Raw genomic sequence first — 17,771 nt, 5'->3', positions numbered from 1 at the left:
CGTGAAGGACGAGTCCATTGGGATATTTGTACAATGGCACGGGGGTGGAAGAAATATATGTATATTAACTGTACATTTTGTGTTCCGTTCTAGGTATCATATCCTAAATACTTAAAATACAATTTACAAGTATACTTGCGCTATAAGAATTTATCCCAATCTTATCATAATTTCTATCCCGTTTTTCTCTTTGTTACACCCATCTTCCCCCCCCCACTTCCAGCTTTGTTTTTAACATTTTTCGCGCCAGAGGCGGTGCCCGATTCTCTGATTGGCTGCCATCCCAGCTTCCAAGGCTTTCGCGCCACTCGCGAGCCCTGCCTACGTCACTCGGTGCCCGAGCGGTGATTGGCTGAGCGGGGAGCCGGACTGGCGCCAGTTTTCGCAGGGGTTTGGGAGACCGTGAGCCGTTCTGTACCGAGTGGCCTCGCGGCTGGACTCTTCGAGAAAGACACGCTATTTTCACAACGTATAATTAAACCATTTTCTTCTTGCCCGTTCCCGTGACTTCGCGTCGGGTTCCAGCAGCTATGCCTCCTAAGGACTACCAGGCGGAGAAGGGTGAGTTTCCGTGCCTTTGTGTGTAATGGGCTCGTTACTCGATAAGGCGCCGGTCCACCAGTGCACGGATCAGGCTGGTTTGAAAATATGGAGAATAAGCTCTGCGGTCAGCGTGCCCAGCGCCTGTCGGTACTTAAATAACTCGTCCGCAGGGTGCTCATTTGAAGTGTATGATGCGACACATCTCCTAAGCGCTGGGCAGTGGAGAGCGCCAGTCCGCCTCGGTGTTTAACATTAAACTACAGGGCTGGGCAGCTGTGTCTGTGTCCCGTTCAGCTGTAGGACTGTGAAAATGCCAGAGGCGTTCGGGTGGCCGTGCTTGACGTGACGTTAGTGAAGCAACAGCTGTTGCACGAACTCCGTGTCGTGGCCGTGGGCTCCGCAGCGGCTCCGGCTGCGACCCGGATGGAACTCGGAGACAAAGAGTTCAGCGCGAGAAGCACATGGCCGCGGGGGGAGGGGCGACCTTTAACCCCGGCGGCCGCAGCGGACGGGCCCGCTGGGTTGCGGGAAGTGCCGACGGCCGGGCCTACGCGTTATACGGATGCTGGTCGTGGGCGATGTGTCCGTTTTCGTTTCCTTCTCGCCAGTTTGCAGAACGTTCTCGAAAGGGCGCCTGTAGGTCCTGTGATGGCTTCCTGTCCCGTCCCGTCGTGCTTGTACCCTGCACTGCTGAAGCCAGGCGGGACAGCACGTTCAGAGAGATGGGCTTTGTACAGGATGGGCCGCTGGCTGTGCAGTGTGCGCTCCAGGCAGCTGTGCTTCCTATTCCAGAGACTCTTGCATCTTGACCAGGAAGTTTCAGTTTCTGCCTTCAGCGCAGCTGCAGCTACAGCACAGCTCCTTGCCCAGCTGGTCGGTCTGTTTCAGATGCTGAAGGCGTGGCATGGGAACTTGCTGATCACAGCTCCGGTGTCCCAGGTTCGATTCTGGTTTGGTGGGGCCTGTCTGTGTGGAGTTTGTATGTTTCAGAAGCAGTTCATGCTGGGGATCCCAGTACTGGCTGCAAGACTACAGAGACGCTGAGATCTAGTTCTAGTTCCAGGGAAGCTTTCTGATCCGAGTCAGTAGGTGATGATGGATCAGATGAACCAAAATGTTTGTTTTTATTGCTCCTCCACCCATGTGAAGAAATGGGAACCAGCTTACGGGTGGGATAGCTGCCCCAGAGCCTGGGTACAGCAGGTGTCTGGTCACCCTTGTGCATGGCCATGCCTGTGTTCAGAGCTGCAGCAGGGAGGCAAAGAAGCTTTCCCCTGTAGTTGCATTTGGGGTGCTGCTCAGGGCCTGCTGATCGCTGGCTCGTCAGTGCCCAGCGAGGGAGAAGGTTCTGTGGCGCTGGCTCCTGGACCTTGAGCTAGCGAGGCAGCACCGATACTGGTCTGCTGGCACAGTGGCTTTCCAGGACAGGCTTGGAGGAATTTAGATTTCGGGATTGGGAGCATTTAAGGACGGGGCTGGCTTTGGATCTCTCTAACCTGTCACCTGTCATGGGCTGTGCTGTGTGTCTGCTGATAGTACTGATGTCAATGTTATGAATGAGGACCTGTTAGAAACACCCCCCTGTCAGATCATAAGCTGACCCAGTTGGGCTCCGCTAGTGTCCTGTCCCAGGTTCGAACCAGCAACACCTAGGCCACAGGCTTCATCCTGTGTTTCAAGGAACCAGTGATCCTGCTTGTTGTTTAAAAATAATTTAACTGCTGATCTGCTCAGGCTCCTGCCTCAGACCGAAAGAACTGTGCAGGTACACTGAACTGTTTCAGTTGCATTACTATGCAGGGCCCTGCTCAGCCTGCTGTGACCACTCCGCTATAGAGAGCACAGAGCTGCGCCTCTTGTTTTGGGGTGTGGGGTGTGAGACTGGGGGACAGCTGTGGGCATGGCCTGCAAACTCTCATTTCGGAACAGCTCTCAGCTACAGGTGTGAACTCATTCTTGGTTTGATTGTAGCATTGAGCATCTCCCGGCTAAAGAGATCTGTCAAACCCGAAGGGCTGTGGACCCCTGGGCCTGCAGGGGGTACCACTGACTTAGGAGGACCCTTTAATCAGGGAGCTAGGATACTGGGGTACCTCAAGAACAAATATTGATGCTCTGAGAAACTGAGGGTAAATGTATTTGAAGTCAGATATGCCCAAAAAGTATCCAAATACTCCACAAAAGGTTTGATGCATTTTTAACCTACTTTTATTTGTAGTAGAATAACAACACTTATTCTTGCACATCACTGTTGTTGATAAGATCTTTCTCTTTTTTTTCTCAGGACACATAATCTCGGACCCTCTCTGGTCCAGTGAGCTCAGTACATGTTTACCCAACCTAGATGAACTACAAAGTAGCTTGTATTTCATCTGAATGTATTTTCATTAACATTATTTTCACAAACTAGATCAGTCCCTTTCACACATTTACACCCAATGACAGCACCACTGAACACCACAAGCTGAGAAATCATTACTGAATCTAGATTTCATCATATGTGAAGCGAAATGGAACAGGAGATTGTGAAATTGGTCACCTTGGGAGTTCCCTTCTTCACGATGGAAACATTGTTTTTATAAAAGAAATCCCAGAGGGCATGTATATTGACAGTTCAGTTAATGAGGTTGTAGTCCGTTAGTGAAGTACAGTAGCTTATCCTGGGTACAAAGCAGTAAAACATGAGTAAAATATTTTAAAAAAACATTTTACTCTACCGAATTACCTCAAATTTCTTCTCTTAGTTGATTAGATATTAAATAAAAAAGGTCATTATTTTACAATATATACATCTCACCAAAGGGGATGTTGTTTATGGAAAAGTAAGAAAATAAGTTACATGACAATTCTTAAATTCTTATTCTGGACACCTCAAGCCAAGGTTGTTGGCTGAAGTAATAAAACAGGACATCATTTTATTTACTCTAGGATACATTTGCATGAATAGCTGAAAACTGTGTACATTATTGAACCTTGTAAACAATCATTATGCATTCCTCCTATTGCTATATCCAATTTTCGTAAAAGCTAAAAAGCTTTATCGCACTCGGCTCCAGTTTCTGCTCTCTGCGCTCCGAGTCCGGGACCGAGCCCTCTCCCGTCTCCACCCGCTTGGCTCGACTCGTCTTGCCTGGCTGACAGACCTGAAAGACCGAGCGAATCAAACGCCCAAACCATCTGCACGGGTACATCTGAGGGTGGGGGGTGCCTTGCTGGGGTTCGGGACAGGTGATGGGGTGAAGGCAGGCTTCTTCAGGTCCTGCCCAGGCTGAAGGCTGCCTCCTCACTACCGCTCTCCCCTTCACTGGCAGCTGCAGCTGCGAGAGGGGTGGGAACAGGCAGCTGGGCAGCATAGCCTGGCCACTTCTGGACTGGGAAGACCCCAGCACAGGTACTCTGTGACCCCTCTTCCAGTTGATTCAGCTGATCAGACCAAGTGTTCAGCTCAGAGCTTTGTAATATCCCTGCCTTGAGAGCGAGCATTCCTGGTGCTGGAAGCAGGTCTAATGTATGAGTCTAACACCAGTGCATGCGCCGAACTGTACTCTGGGGGCTCCCTGGTCCTGGGGTCCCCCAAACCTGCAGCTGAGCTCCTTCCCCGACCCCAGGCCCACACTGGGCTCCTCCTCGGAGGCTGGAGATTTTAACCGCATTAACTTCGTTAATAGCTGGAAGGCGCCTTACTGCATTTAGGAAACTTACTACGTTTAGGAATGAACCAGAAAGAAATCAAATTAAACTTTTGTTGAGTCTATTCGTCATGGGTCTCAGTTATTTAATTGAGAGTTAGGGTTAATTGGAGCTCTTGGATTTGTGCTTTATCGTCTTGGAGACCGCCTTTCAACAACCGAGTTTCTTACGCAACCTGAACGAGCGTTTCGACTAGGAAGCGGAGAGATTCTGGAGACGGGTGGAGTGGGCAGGTGTGTCGTGCTCCAGCTGCTTCTGCAGCGGCGGGGTCGCGTCTCGGCCGCCGCTTTTGTTTCCTGGTGGAGAACCGCCCCAGGCGCGCGCGACCCCTGCTATCCGGCCCCACCTCCCGGAGTCTGGCGCGCGCGCGCGCGACGCTCGAGAGCAGCTGCGCCTCTGACGTCACGCGTCGGGGCTCTTTGGCGGGTGATGACGCGCTCGCTGTCGTGAAAGGCTCAGCACGCAGAGCGGCCACATCCGCCCGGAGTGGAGCAGGGGTTTGTAGTGCAGTGTGCGTGCGCGTAAGGGTGTGATTCTCCTGCGAACTTGATTTTTCTTTCCCGGATTACGTGGCGCGAAGGGTCGGGGTGAGGCGAGGGAGGCCTGAGACGCGGGGGTGGTGGTCGCGGTTGGTGTGATGTTTTCTTGGAGGAAGCGGGGAGCGGGCACTATTTGACGCGCGGAGGGATCGCGGAAGCCCCGCAGGGGGTGGCGAGGCCGAGCAGCCATGTGCTTCTTTGTTTACAAAAGCAGGAGTGAGGAGACGGCGGCGCGGTGTGGGGAGCAGCGCCGGGAAGGAGCCCCGAGTCGCGGCGAGAGCTCGGGGCTGCGGGGCCGCCCTTGTCCCCGGCCGGCCGGCTGGGCGGGCGGAGGAAGCGCGGCGAGGGGGGTGCCGGGCTGTGCGGGGAGAGAGACGGGGGCAGCCGGGCTCCGTGCGGCGGGCGTGGGGTGGATTGCGAGTCCGGCGACCGCGCTCCTGATGAAGCTGCAGTGTCTGAGGTCCGCGTGTGTGTTTGTCCCGGTGTTGGTGGGCTCTCTTCCCTCCCCGATCCGAGTTCGGGCTCAGTTTTAAAGACGGACGAACGGCCGTGGATTGGAGTTCGTGGGCGCCATGTGCGGCACTGTTTACTAGTGGACATCGACTCCCTCTCCAACAAAGAGATCAGCGCGGACACGGGTGGGGGGGTCCTCGCTGTCCCTGCGTGTGGGTGTTTTCTTTTTGTTCCGCGGGCGAGCTCTGTTGAAAGCTGCTGTTTGCGGATTGTCTTTGTGAGTCTAGTTGGGCTGTTTTAAAACCGAAAGTGAAATGAACGGGTGAAAGAGCTGCGCGTGGGTGGCTTCTCGTGGTAAATTTCCATTGGTAGTGGTGGTGGGGGTCTTCTGGAAACGCGCAGAGGAGCTTTAAGATTGTGAGGGTGTGTATCCGAGGCTTCGCTGAATTATTTCGTCCGGGGGATAATCTGAGAATCGACATTTTTGACAGGCGGGCTGTGTTGTTGACATTTTAATTATGAATTAATACTGTTTAAACTAGTGTTTATGTTTGTCGTGCTTCAATGCACGGCGCCGTTCACGTTTGTACTGCTCTAGAGTAGTTAATAGGCAGTCTTGTAACTTTTCTGTGGACTTGTTCATATGGAAACCTGCCTATGTAGATCTTATGACGCGAACGCGTTGTATTTTAGTGGACATTGTAATTTGTCCACGCAGAAAACTTAAATCCAGGTCTGTAATATTAAAAAGATGTGTGACTCCAGTGCATGTAAGGATAATTTTCCGGGGCGCGCAGAGGAGCAGTCTCTTGAGTTTGTGAACTGAAGGTCCGTGATTTCGGCTCAGTGGGAGCTGGGAGCAGCGGTAGCGCTGTAGAGTGGAGTGTCACGGGGGGGAGGGGAGGGGAGGTCACGTGCTCTTGGTTTTGTTTACAGCTGGAGCGGTGCGCGGATTGGCTGTCACTCAAGGCCGACTGCGCCAGCACGAGCCGCTTCCACGCGTGTACCCTGTGGCTCCTCTGCGCGGTTTTCCGATGTTGCGTCGTCAACATGCGTTTCCCCGCCGCCGCTCTGTGTCGTGTGCGAAAGCTGTTGTGTTTTGTGAGTTGAGAGCTGTGCTTTTGGCAGCACTGTTGTGATGAGTTTGCCTGTCGAGGCTGTCCAACTGCCCAGCATGGTGTAATGATTTAGGGAGGAGTATGTGGTTAGCATGGGTGTCCTCAAGCTGTGAATGCTGGACCCTCTCTGAAGCCAGCAGGGTTGGAATGTCAGAAAGCAATGGCCCGTGAGCTCTGCCAGCCCGATCGAACAGTTCTGGGGGGCTCCTGTGCGTGGAGCCAGCGAGTGTCTGCAGTGTGGGGTGGAGAAGCCTGGCCTGCTGTGGGCTGGTCCTGTCGCCTGACACCAGATTAGTGGTCTTCAAGATTAAAGGATTAGAAAGATGTCCGGAGCCCTGCTGGAGGAGAGGCCGTTGGTGGCAGGGGGAGCTGGGCCTGTTCACAAGGCCTGGTCCTCTGCGTCCCTGTGGAGGACCTGTTGATCCACTGGAGGCGTTCAGAGCTGTGCCGCACGGGTGTATAGTGATGCCAGAACATGTTGGTATGCCCCAGCTGTGTGGTGTGACTTCAGTGTCTCTCCTTTGCACTGACCCCACTCTCTCTGTCTGCTTCTTTAACCTCTGCAGCAGTGCCGGAAAATCCCTTTTGGCTGGGACACAGGGTAACACTCTTCCAAAATCACCCCCAAGAGTTCAGATCTGCCCCTGCCTCTAACCCACAGTTAGTTTTCCAGCCCTGAAGTCCTGCCTCTGGTGAGACAGGGTTTTCAGAAACTACTGTGAACTTTGAATTTGAGTTGTGATGCTGTCGTGCAAAGCCTGAGGCCACACCTGCTGCTTTCTGTTTTCAGTCCTGCCAGACAAGTGTCATGATTGCATTTAAATGCATTTTAAAGGTTGTGTCTTGTCTTCCTCCAGAGAAGTGCAGGAAGTTCCTGCAGGAGTTCTACACTGAGGATGACGCTGGGAAGAAGGTCTTCAAGTACGGCGTCCAGCTGGTGAGGGCATGGGGCGTGGGGATGGGTGTGGCCGTCCACGGCATGCTGTACAGCTAATCAGGATAAGTTGTTGGAGCGCGTGAACTGTGTCCCGTCTGCTTAGTCTGGGGCTCCCCCTACCTGCACTGGCAGCCCTGTGTCCCATCTGCTTAGGTTGGGGTTCCCCCTACTTGCACTGAAGCGTTGCCTGAGTGGAGTTGTCTCCTGTGACCTTCACGTGCTCTGCTTTGGTCATCAGAAATGTGTTTAAATTTGACAGCCGTGAGATCCACAGCTTATTTACCTGGAGTTGGGGAGGAGGAAGTCCAGGGCCCCCCAGAGGCTTCCTTTCCCCAACTGGGGGTTTTTCTCCTCTCCCCTTTGCCCACATGATCTGCAGAACTTGTTGAGTACAATTCAACTGCAGTTGAACAGTTTTCCTAATGGAGGAAGCAGCAGTGCTTTACTTCCCCTTGATCTGGAAGCATGTTCGGTGCTTGCTGTGTGGCGTGGCGTGTGTTTGGAGCAGTCCTGCCTGTGCGTGCCTCAGTGCCCCCTTCCTTTTCTCTACCTCCCTCTCCAGGTGTCGGTGGCTCACCGGGAGCAGGTGTCCCTGGTGATCGACCTGGACGATGTCGGGGAGGAGGACCCCGAGCTGGTGGAGAGCGTGTGCGAGAACACGCGGCGCTACGCCGGCCTGTTTGCTGATGCCGTGCACGAGCTGCTGCCCGAGTACCGGGAGAGAGAGGTGAGGTCCCGTGTCTGCCCTCAGTGAGGTGTGGGGGGAGCCGGCCTGAGTGGCCTAGTGAGATGACCGCCCCTCTCTCTACAGCATGTGGCCAAGGACTCCTTGGACGTCTACATCGAGCACCGGCTGCTCATGGAGCAGAGAGGTCGTGACCCCACCGACACCCGTGACTCCCGGAACCAGTACCCGCCCGAGCTGATGAGAAGATTGTAAGTCTCCGTCCTCCCATTCTCCCCCGTAGTGCTCTGTAGTGCGCCCCAACCTCTCTCCCCCTATCAGTGAGGAAGCTTCCTGCCTCTCATCTCTCTCAAAGTCAAAGAGCTTTATTGGCACTACTGATGAGTTAGTGTTGCCAAGCCGGAAAATTAACAGGTTATTTGACACATACAGACATCACATTATTAAAAGCATTTTGAGAGGTTGATTCTTCCTGAGGCTATTACAGGAGATCACACACTGACTGTAGCTCTTCTGGGTTTCTATTTGAAGCTGATTGGGGAAGTGAGAGAGTTCTGGTATTAGATTGTGTTGTTTAGGGAAGAATGTTTGTATGTTCTCTCTGTGTTGGCATGGGTTTCCCCCCACAGTCTAAGGACATGCTGGTTACAACAGGCTCTTGTACAGGTGACCCTGGTGTGAGTGTGTGTCTGTGTGTGCCCTGTTCTGTACTGGCCTCCCATCCAGGGTGTACACTGCCTTCCACCCATAGCTTGCCTGGATTGCTCCAGCTCCTCCACGACTCTGACTTGGATAAAGCAGTTCCAATCCCCAAGTGTCTCTTTCTGTCCCTCCCTCAGCGAGGTGTACTTCAAGCCTCCCAGCACGATGAAACCAAGAGGGGTGCGCGATGTGAAGGCCGACAGCATCGGGAAGCTGGTGACAGTGCGCGGGATAGTGACCCGGACCACGGAGGTCAAGCCCATGATGGTGGTCGCCACCTACACCTGTGACCAGTGTGGCGCAGAGACGTACCAACCGGTGAGACTGGAGAGGGGAGTGGGGGAGCATACCACTGTGGTGCTGGGGGGGGGTATCTGTTCATTTCAATCAGTACATTTAGGACTGAAACTAGGAGGCTGTTTTCAACTGAGATAGGAGAGTTTAGTTTGACTTGCCCACAATGTGCCTGCTGGCTTTAGAGTGTTGAGAATGACAAAATGAGCATGAGCGGACGCGTGGCACCCTTGTGGTTTTGACAGGTTGTGGTGTTTCTGCTGCATAGAGAGTTTCAGCAGCACAGCGCAGGTTTTACAGAGCCAGGCCTTTCTGCTAAATCACTCGTGCAGAAGCAGTACACCACAGCCAGGCGACAATCCCTCCAGTTTCTCACATATCTGATGCAATGAATGTTTCTGCATGATAGTGCTGAAGCAACTCAGCTTCACCAAAATGCTTCTAATTGTTTAGTCTGAGGACTGCATGAGTTTTTTTTGGCTTGGTCAATGCTGAGGGATTCTGTGCTGGACGCTGGACACCGATGTGTCCCCGTTAACTCACAGAGTAATGACTTGTGTGTCCGTTTTCTCTCTCAGATCCAGTCCTCCTCTTTCATGCCGATCATCATGTGCCCCAGTCAGGAGTGTGTCACCAACAAGTCAGGAGGGCGGCTGTACCTACAGACTCGTGGGTCAAAGTTCATCAAGTTCCAGGAGCTCAGGATTCAGGAGCATGTGAGTTGTTCGCAGTTCACAAAAGATGCCTCTGCCACAGTGGGGTTTTCGTGCAATACAGTAGCCTGACTCTTTAAGTGCAGCGTTAATGTACTGTAGTGTTCAGTGTGTCTGTATTAACCTCTCTCTCTCAGTGCAGTGTTAATGTACTGTAGTGTCCAGTCAGTGTGTCTGTATTAACCCCCCTCTCTCTCAATGCAGTGTTAATGGACTGCAGTGTCCAGTCAGTGTGTCTGTATTAACCCCTCTCTTGCCAACAGAGTGACCAGGTGCCGGTGGGGAACATCCCGCGCAGCATGACGGTGTTTGTGCGTGGTGAGAATACTCGGCTGGCCCAGCCTGGGGACCATGTGGCCATCTCTGGCATCTTCCTGCCCCAGCTGAAGAGTGGCTTCAGGCAGGCCGTGCAGGTCAGTTCCACAGGCTGGGTCCCTCTCGTGTGGTGCAGCAGCTGCCATCTCCCCCGCAAAACCTTAACTGCCATGACTGAAGGCCCCTCCCTGTCTCTCAGGGCCTGCTGTCAGAGACGTACCTGGAGGCCCACAGGATCGTCATGATGAACAAGACCGAGGACGATGAGCTGGGCACTGAGGAGCTGAGCGAGGAGGAGCTGCGACAGATCACAGGTGCCGGGGGGGGCTGAGTGGAGGTGCAGTGGGGGTCCATACTTTTAATTTCTGCAGTGCTGCATTGTCCTGGTTTCTGTGCAGTATGTCCTCATACTAGCGTGGTTAACATGCCTCTTTGCCAGGCTTTGTGCATCTCAGTGACAGAATGGTCCTCAGTGCTCTCCCCTGTTGTTCCCTGAGCTACTCATGAAGGGTGCTTTCCAAAATGGGATTCAGAGCTCATGTGCCGGTAGACATCAGGGTCCCAGAGGACGGGGTCCAGTGTGTGGTGGAAGGAGGGTAAAATTATATATATTCAAGTTTATTAAGCCTTTAAAGGAGGCTTCATGATGCACTTTACAGAACAACAACAAAAAAATACACAAGATATGTACAAGAAAATGCACAATGGGAGGAGATGGTAGAGGGGGGGTACTGAATACGTTAGGGGTAAATAACAGAACCTGTTAAGTAAAGGTTTTGTATCTAGTTATGAAGGAGTGTAGGGAAGGTGACTCTGATTTCCTTAGGGATAGAATTCCAGAGCTTAGGGGCATCACAGCAGAAGGCTCTTTCACCCATAGGGGCTTGGGGGACAGACAGCAGACCAGTTTTAGAAAAGCGACATGGAAAGTAGGACGATATTAACTCAGACGAAGCTATGCAGAGTGAGTTGCTGACCAGGACTTCTCTGTCCCTTCCAGAGGAGGATTTCTACGAGAAGCTGGCCGCCTCCATCGCCCCTGAGATCTATGGCCACGAAGACGTCAAGAAGGCCCTGCTGCTGCTGCTGGTGGGCGGGGTGGAGCAGGCACCCCGCGGCATGAAGATCAGGGGTGAGCTGGGGGGTGGGCGAGAGCGCTGTGTTTGTGACACGTACTTAGTGGGAGACTGTGGAGGAGACTGAGGGATTCTGTGTAACAGTGTGTGTCCTCCATCCTCAGGGAACATTAACATCTGCCTGATGGGTGATCCCGGAGTGGCCAAGTCCCAGCTGCTGTCCTACATTGACCGGCTGGCCCCGCGCAGTGCGTACAGACCGGCCACCCCTGTGAACCCCACACTCCCAATTCTCTCTCCTTCAGCCCTCGCTCAAGTGCCTGCTGTTAGAATCATTACGGATGTGTAGAACCAAAGCTTGTATCTAAAGCTGCTAAGGTTCTAGCTATTGACAGTGCCGGGTATTTTACTGAAGCCGTCAAGGAGCTCTTTGCTCAAGGGCACAGCAGCTGTGCCTCGCCCAGGATTTGAACCCTCCAGCACCCTATAGCTGGAAGTTCAGGTCCTTAGCAGCTGCTCCACACTAATGTTTGGGGGTGTTAAGTTCTCTGTCCTGACCCCCACCCCTCTTTAATTCCTCGTTCTTCCCCAAACTCACCCTCCAGTCTCCCTCCCCTCTCTGCCCCAGGTCAGTACACCACGGGTCGCGGCTCCTCCGGGGTGGGGCTGACGGCGGCAGTGATGCGGGACCCGCTGACAGGCGAGCTGACCCTGGAGGGCGGGGCGCTGGTGCTGGCGGACCAGGGCGTGTGCTGCATCGATGAGTTCGACAAGATGATGGACGCCGACCGCACCGCCATCCACGAGGTGATGGAGCAGCAGACCATCTCCATCGCCAAGGTGCGCGTCACTCGCCTGCCCCTGGGGCGCTGCCCTGCCCCCACCGGTCTCTCCCGCCCGCCCGCCGGCTGAGCTGCCTGTTCTCTCCGTGCCAGGCGGGCATCATGACCTCCCTGAACGCGCGCTGCTCCATCCTGGCGGCAGCAAACCCCGCGTACGGCCGCTACAACCCCCGCAAGTCGGTGGAGCAGAACATCCAGCTGCCAGCGGCCCTGCTGTCGCGCTTCGACCTGCTGTGGCTGATCCAGGACCGGCCCGACCGAGAGGGCGACCTGCGGCTGGCCCAGCACATCACCTACGTGCACCAGCACTGCCGCCAGCCCCCCTCCCACTTCACCCCCATCGACATGAAGCTCATGAGGTGAGGCTGGGGGAGAGGGGCAGACCCTGTTGGGGCACGGCGCACCAAAGCCGAATTCACTCGCGCACGGCTTTCCAGGCCAGCGGCCTCGGTTTCCTTACAAAGCCACCCAGCGAACATGACCCATGCTGCTCGCGGTCCTGGCCAGGGCCACAGATGTAGCGGGGAAGCAGCAGTAACTTGATAAACTTAAAAAAACAGACTGAGTAGAACAGTACAAATGCTCAACTGCTACAGCTGGCAGACATCTGTACGAAACAGTGCGGAAGGCCAATATAATCACGGATTGCCATGACCAATGCTATCGGGGCATCGATTTTGATAACTTGTACAGCTATTAATCTGCTCAGTATCCATTTACTTGCTGCTAACCCAACTTTATATATTTTAGACTGAGGATTATTTAAGGCTTCTAACTTGTTTTTCAGTCTTGTACATGTGTGTTTTTTTTTTTGTTAATGGATCCATGTCTTGTGAACTGTATTCTCTATTGTTATGTCTTTTTCCTGCAAAGCAAACTTCCCATCTAGGACAGTAAATTATGCAAATAAGCAGTATAGGAACAAGTAATAGGTTTATTCCATGCTGATAAAAAGAAGAAAGAAAACACAACGTTTCGGCCGTGGAGCTTAGCACAGGGCCGACACCAGGGGAAAAATCTGTAGGGAGGTGTCTGGAAGTTTGAGGGGGTGGCGATATTTCTGTTGAAACAGAGCCGTTGCAACTACCCAAGTGAAATCTCGCAACCGTGCCACTGATTAGTGCTTCGTGATAGAAGATAACGACAAGCAATCGGATATTTAGCGATGAAGTACAGTTTCACGTTCATCAGCACTCTCGCGGTTATTATTGCCTGGAGCGACAGAATACCCTAAGTGTTCATTTTTGCAGCTACAACGATGGTAACGAGGTCCTGAATCGTTAAGAAAAAATAGTTATGAAACCAACAGAAAGCACAAAATTCTATCACTACTGTCCTAGTTATATAATGATTGTAAGGTATAAGGATAAACTACTGCAAGAAATCGGTCCACCTGAGCAAACAAGATCGTAATAATGTTGACGCCCAATAATGTAGAAGCTATGTAATAGGTGCCGTTTCCTGAATGAATAGCCCTCAGGCGCATCAAGCAGTTTGATGTAGTAACTGTGGATTTGGGGTTAGTGTAGTTATCTGACCATTGACAAAGTACAACTATTTTTTAGGGTGGAAGTTAAGTAAGCGAAAGTGTTCAAAAATCCTTTTGCCCAAAACTGAGGGGGGGCAGTTCAGTTGATGGGGCAACGTCCCGTGGTGCCGGGTCTGGTGTAGCAGTTAGTGCCAATAACGTTTCTTGGGGAAATGAGATGAGTCTGTGTTTAGCTCTGCTCCCTTAGGGGGGCAGGACCAGGTGTTGGGTCAGCAGGTCTCCAGTGTTAACTCCTGGGCATCAGGTCTCTCTACCAGTCGCCTGTGGGGTGGTGGTAGGGGGCCGCAGGTCCTCAGTGTGGACTCCAGAGTGTCAGCTCTCTCTTGCTCTTTCTCTGCCAGGCGCTACATCGCCCTGTGTAAGAAGAAGCAGCCTGTGGTGCCCGAGGCGCTGGCAGACTACATCACGGCCGCCTACGTGGAGATGAGGAAGGAGGCGCGCACCAACAAGGACATGACCTTCACCTCTGCCCGCACGCTGCTGTCCATCCTCCGCCTGTCCACTGCACTGGTAAGACGCGTCTCTGTGCCGGTCAGACCATGCAGCCCAAGCACAGGTCTGGTGCACTGAAGCTTGTCGGTGAGGTCCAAGTGTCTGCAGCAGCCAAGCGCTGGCCTGAGGGGTCCTCGCTGTGCTAAAGTGCTTACAGTGCAGGTAGTTCCTCTGTTCAGCCTACCGCAGTGTGAGCACTTCTTGCACAGCAGGGCCAAGACGCAGGTTCGCGCGGCAGTCTTCAGAGGAGAACGGCCCCTGGGTGCCCAAAGTGCTGTTTGTGCAGGTAGCTAACCTGAGAGCCTACTGCAAAACCAGCACTTCCCGACACACAGAGGCACTGCACTTCTCCTGAGAGGCCACTGTGGGGCGCCAGACGGCACAAAACAAGCTGTTCACACAAGGGTGGAGAGAAGCTCTGCTTAAGCCTCAGAGTTACTTGGTCAAATGAGAGCTGCTGCTTAGGACTTGATGCACCTTTTCTAAGAAGATGGCTAATTTGTGTTAATATAATGCCCATTTATTAAGGGGAACAGGTTGTCTTGCCTGAGGCGAACTGGCACTCCCCTGTTAGGTGCTGTGTCTCCCTGTGTGCTTTGCGTGGCGGCCTTCCTGTCCTCGACCCGTGTGCTGCCTGGACTCTGCTGCAGGCTCTCCCTCTTTCTCTCTCTTGCCCTGCTGGTCCCAGTCAGCTTTGCAGGGTTGCAGTCAGCCTGTGCCTGTCAGTGCCGCTGTGCAAACCCATGCAAAACTGACTGTGGCTGGTGCCGCCTCCTCTCGCCTGCTACCAGGCTGCGGTCAGACGCCGGCCGCCAACCAGTGCGGCTTCCGAGACGCCAAGAGGCCGTCCTTGAAGAAATTCGTACCCCAGCAGGACTGCTCTTGCAGGTGGGCAGGTCCTTCTGTCCCGGTGCAGGCAGTAGAGTTTATATGGCTGCAGAACGCACTTGCTCACTGCGCACGTGTGCCGTGTTCACTTGTTAAATAGCGAGCAGATAGGCTTTTTGATTGAGTTGATCTGTTCCTTGGGATGTCCCAGCACTGAGTTTTAGTGGTGATCCATGTAAACACCAGGCATGCAGTGTAAAAAAAACACAAACAGCGGAAAATGCATTCCTGCCCAAGTAAAAATTAAAATTACTGGTTCCTGTTAAAATAATAGATGTCTGAGAGAGAAATATTCCAAAGGATGAGATGCTTTGCATCCAAGTCATGGAAGTTATTTTTGTGAGGCCAGGTCACACTCTGCATCTGCAGAGTTGTGTTCGGGCTGCAGCAAAAGCAGGAATTCCAGGAAGGGAAGCCCTCCTGTGCTCTACAGAGAGAGGGGAGTGGTGGTTAATATGCAGATCACTCCTGCTTTGCCTTTGACCTGATGGAAGGCTGGCCACCTGTGGGGAAGTTGGGGGGGGCATTACATTGTTGTCCCACTTGCTGGTTTGCACAGTGGAAACATGATGTGGGGAGCAATTCCATCTTTGCAGCAGGTGAACAGGCCTCCTGAGGTCCTTTCAGCCAATGGCATAGGTAGTAGGTATTGGCTGATGGTAGTTCAGCCAATCTGGGACTAGCCAGTGTTGAGAGGCGGAGACTTGGGCAATTGCCGGCAATCCCAGAGGGCATTGCACTTGTCTCGGTCTGACAGTGCTGGCACTGCGCGGCAGCGGCTGAGCATGAGGAGGGCCACAGGGGTCCTACTGCGCTCTGCTTTGGAGGGGTTTTTCAAGTTTCAGAAACGGTGTTTTGTATCAAGGAAGTGTCCTCTTTCTGCGATGCTGGACTTGAGAAGGAAAAGTATTCATCAGCAGTTGGTGAGCTGCTCTTCCAAAATGGAGAAAATTCAGGGGGAAATCTAGGTTTAGTGCTAGAGGTGGTGGAAATGCTGTGCCTATAAGGCTATAATGCTGTCTGTACTGAGATGGGTAACAAGAGGGAGAACAGTGCTCCAACACCCTGCTTACCTCTGCTCTGTCCCGCCCCCTGGCCCTCAGGCTCGCCTGCGATTGGTGGACACCGTGGAGAAGGAGGATGTGAACGAGGCCATGCGTCTGATGGAGATGTCCAAGGACTCGCTGCAAGCGGAGAAGAACCAGAGCACAAGGTAACTCGGCTCCGCTCTGCAATGCTGTGGTACAGACAGCGCAGGGGTACTCCAGGCAGGTTAACTGGGTATGTTCAGTCAGAGGCTGCAGATCACATTTATCTGGACTAGTGAGGGCTTTTACTGGGACAGTCAAGTAGTTTAGAATAGTTTTAGAAAACAAGAGGGGATGTGTAGCTCTCCTAGAATTAAGATTGTGTCTGTAGCTCATATCAGCTTTGATTGTATTGTAGTGTCTGTATTAACTCTCAGTGCAGTGTTAATGTACTGTAGTGTCCAGTGTGTGTGTATTAACCCCTCTCTCTCAGTGCAGTGTTAATGGACTGTAGTGTCCAGTGTGTCTGTATTAACTCCTCTCTCTCTGTGCAGTGTTAATGTACTGTAGTGTCCGGTGTGTCTGTATTAACCTCTCTCAGTGCAGTGTTAATGGACTGTAGTGTCCAGTGTGTCTGTATTAACCCCTCTCTCTCTCCCTCAGAGCCCAGCGGCCAGCGGACGTGATCTTCGCTGCGCTCAGAGAGATGGTCCCGGAGAAGGGGGTGCGCAGCGTGCGGTTTGCAGACGGCCTGCAGCGCTGCGTGTCGAAGGGCTTCACCCCTGCGCAGTTCGAGTCTGCGCTGGAGGAGTACGAGGAGCTCAATGTGTGGCAGGTCAACCAGGCTCGCACCCGCATCACCTTTGTGTAGACTCCTGCAAGCGGGCCGGCACCTTAGAGTGGAGGACTTTATTCGCGGCTCTGCGGCCCAGAGCGAGCACACTGCACCAGAACTGTCTCTTCACAGATCACGGCCCCACCAGGCCTGTAGCTGACCGGGCTTCACCCCGGCCCCTGCAGCTCAGACTGTGAGAGGCCAGACTTGTACATACGTGATAATCAGTCTTTGTTAGGCATGTTCTTCTTGTGTAAATGGAACTTCGGCTTCTTTGAGGAGTTGTCTTTACTATAACCTCTGCAGCATTTGTTTTTAATATTTAGGAAAAAGATCAGATTCTCTCCTGAGCGCCCCCTGCTGCCAGGTTGTGACAGCGCTCCTGCCCAGCAGTTCCAGTGGAGATGCTTCTCCCTGTACTTTGTTTAAATGTTCCCCATCCTGCTTTACACTTTTCAATAAAGGCCAGTTTATTTTTCCTTTTCTTCTGACATTGTTGTGCGATCGGGTAATGAGCTTTGCCTTCTCGTTGTCTTCATCCTCCGTCAGTCTTCCAGACTGGTGTTGGATTGTTCCTGCCGAAGCTCAAGTCGGCCTGGTCAGTGCAGACCTGCAGGTGCTGCGTTGGGCTTGTCCTTCCTGCAGCTGCACACCTGCGCAGTGATGGGCAGCTGTTCTTTGTCACCCCCATGAGCCAGAGAGAGAGAACTGTCGTCGGCCTTCCCAGTCCTCGTCCCTGCTGCCTATCATTCCAGCTCAGCTTCCATTTCCTCATTGTAGACTGAAACCAATATGTTGCCTGATTGGAACATTGTTTTTTTTCCTTTGTAGAGGTTGGGAAACTTTTTTAATGCATTAAAGGTGACATCCTACATGTTTAAAAGCTGATTAATCCAATTATTGGACCAAAAGTCTGGGAAGAATCTCTCCAGGACTGGGAACCCCTATTGCCATGGAGTCCCAATCTGGTTAGTCTTGCAACTCACCCTAAATTACCTAGTAAGATGTGTTCAGATAACTAAATCTCACCCAAAAGACCTGCTTTATTGATCCCATATGACATTTTTAGACT

The 17,771-nt window shown here is 52.7% G+C and overlaps 1 protein-coding gene across 2 annotated transcripts; it reads left to right on the top strand.

Moving 5' to 3' along the window:
- The first annotated feature begins 328 nt into the window (after window positions 1-328).
- On the top strand, window positions 329-17,178 carry mcm7 (minichromosome maintenance complex component 7). Of its 2 annotated transcripts, none has more exons than XM_088910357.1 (15): window positions 329-561; window positions 7,201-7,280; window positions 7,843-8,007; window positions 8,092-8,216; window positions 8,805-8,985; window positions 9,540-9,677; window positions 9,938-10,087; window positions 10,189-10,303; window positions 10,990-11,121; window positions 11,230-11,313; window positions 11,694-11,905; window positions 12,001-12,266; window positions 13,798-13,966; window positions 15,940-16,049; window positions 16,528-17,178. In XM_088910357.1, exons 1-15 carry the CDS (start codon window positions 531-533, stop codon window positions 16,733-16,735), a joined length of 2,166 nt encoding a protein of 721 aa, XP_088766483.1. In that variant the 5' UTR covers window positions 329-530; the 3' UTR covers window positions 16,736-17,178. The 2 variants fall into 2 exon arrangements, with proteins under 2 accessions (XP_088766483.1, XP_088766485.1); XM_088910359.1 differs by lacking the exon at window positions 329-561 and adding an exon at window positions 4,970-5,232.
- Window positions 17,179-17,771: the final 593 nt, after the last annotated feature.

This window comes from Atractosteus spatula, chromosome 3 (assembly GCF_055471065.1).
Source record: "Atractosteus spatula isolate fAtrSpa1 chromosome 3, fAtrSpa1.hap1, whole genome shotgun sequence".
In the NCBI taxonomy this organism is placed as follows: domain Eukaryota; kingdom Metazoa; phylum Chordata; class Actinopteri; order Semionotiformes; family Lepisosteidae; genus Atractosteus; species Atractosteus spatula.
Note: the sequence above shows the minus strand (reverse complement) of the source record. Positions and strands in the feature narration are given on the sequence as shown.

What these genes read in the sequence shown, in the direction of transcription:
- mcm7 (XM_088910357.1), top strand. Translation starts at nt 531, where the DNA reads ATGCCTCCTAAGGACTACCAGGCGGAGAAGG. An exon ending in GGAGCTGCGACAGATCACAG is followed by an intron (nt 10,304 to 10,989) that starts GTGCCGGGGGGG and finishes TGTCCCTTCCAG; the next exon opens with AGGAGGATTTCTACGAGAAG. An exon ending in GAGAAGAACCAGAGCACAAG is followed by an intron (nt 16,050 to 16,527) that starts GTAACTCGGCTC and finishes TCTCTCCCTCAG; the next exon opens with AGCCCAGCGGCCAGCGGACG.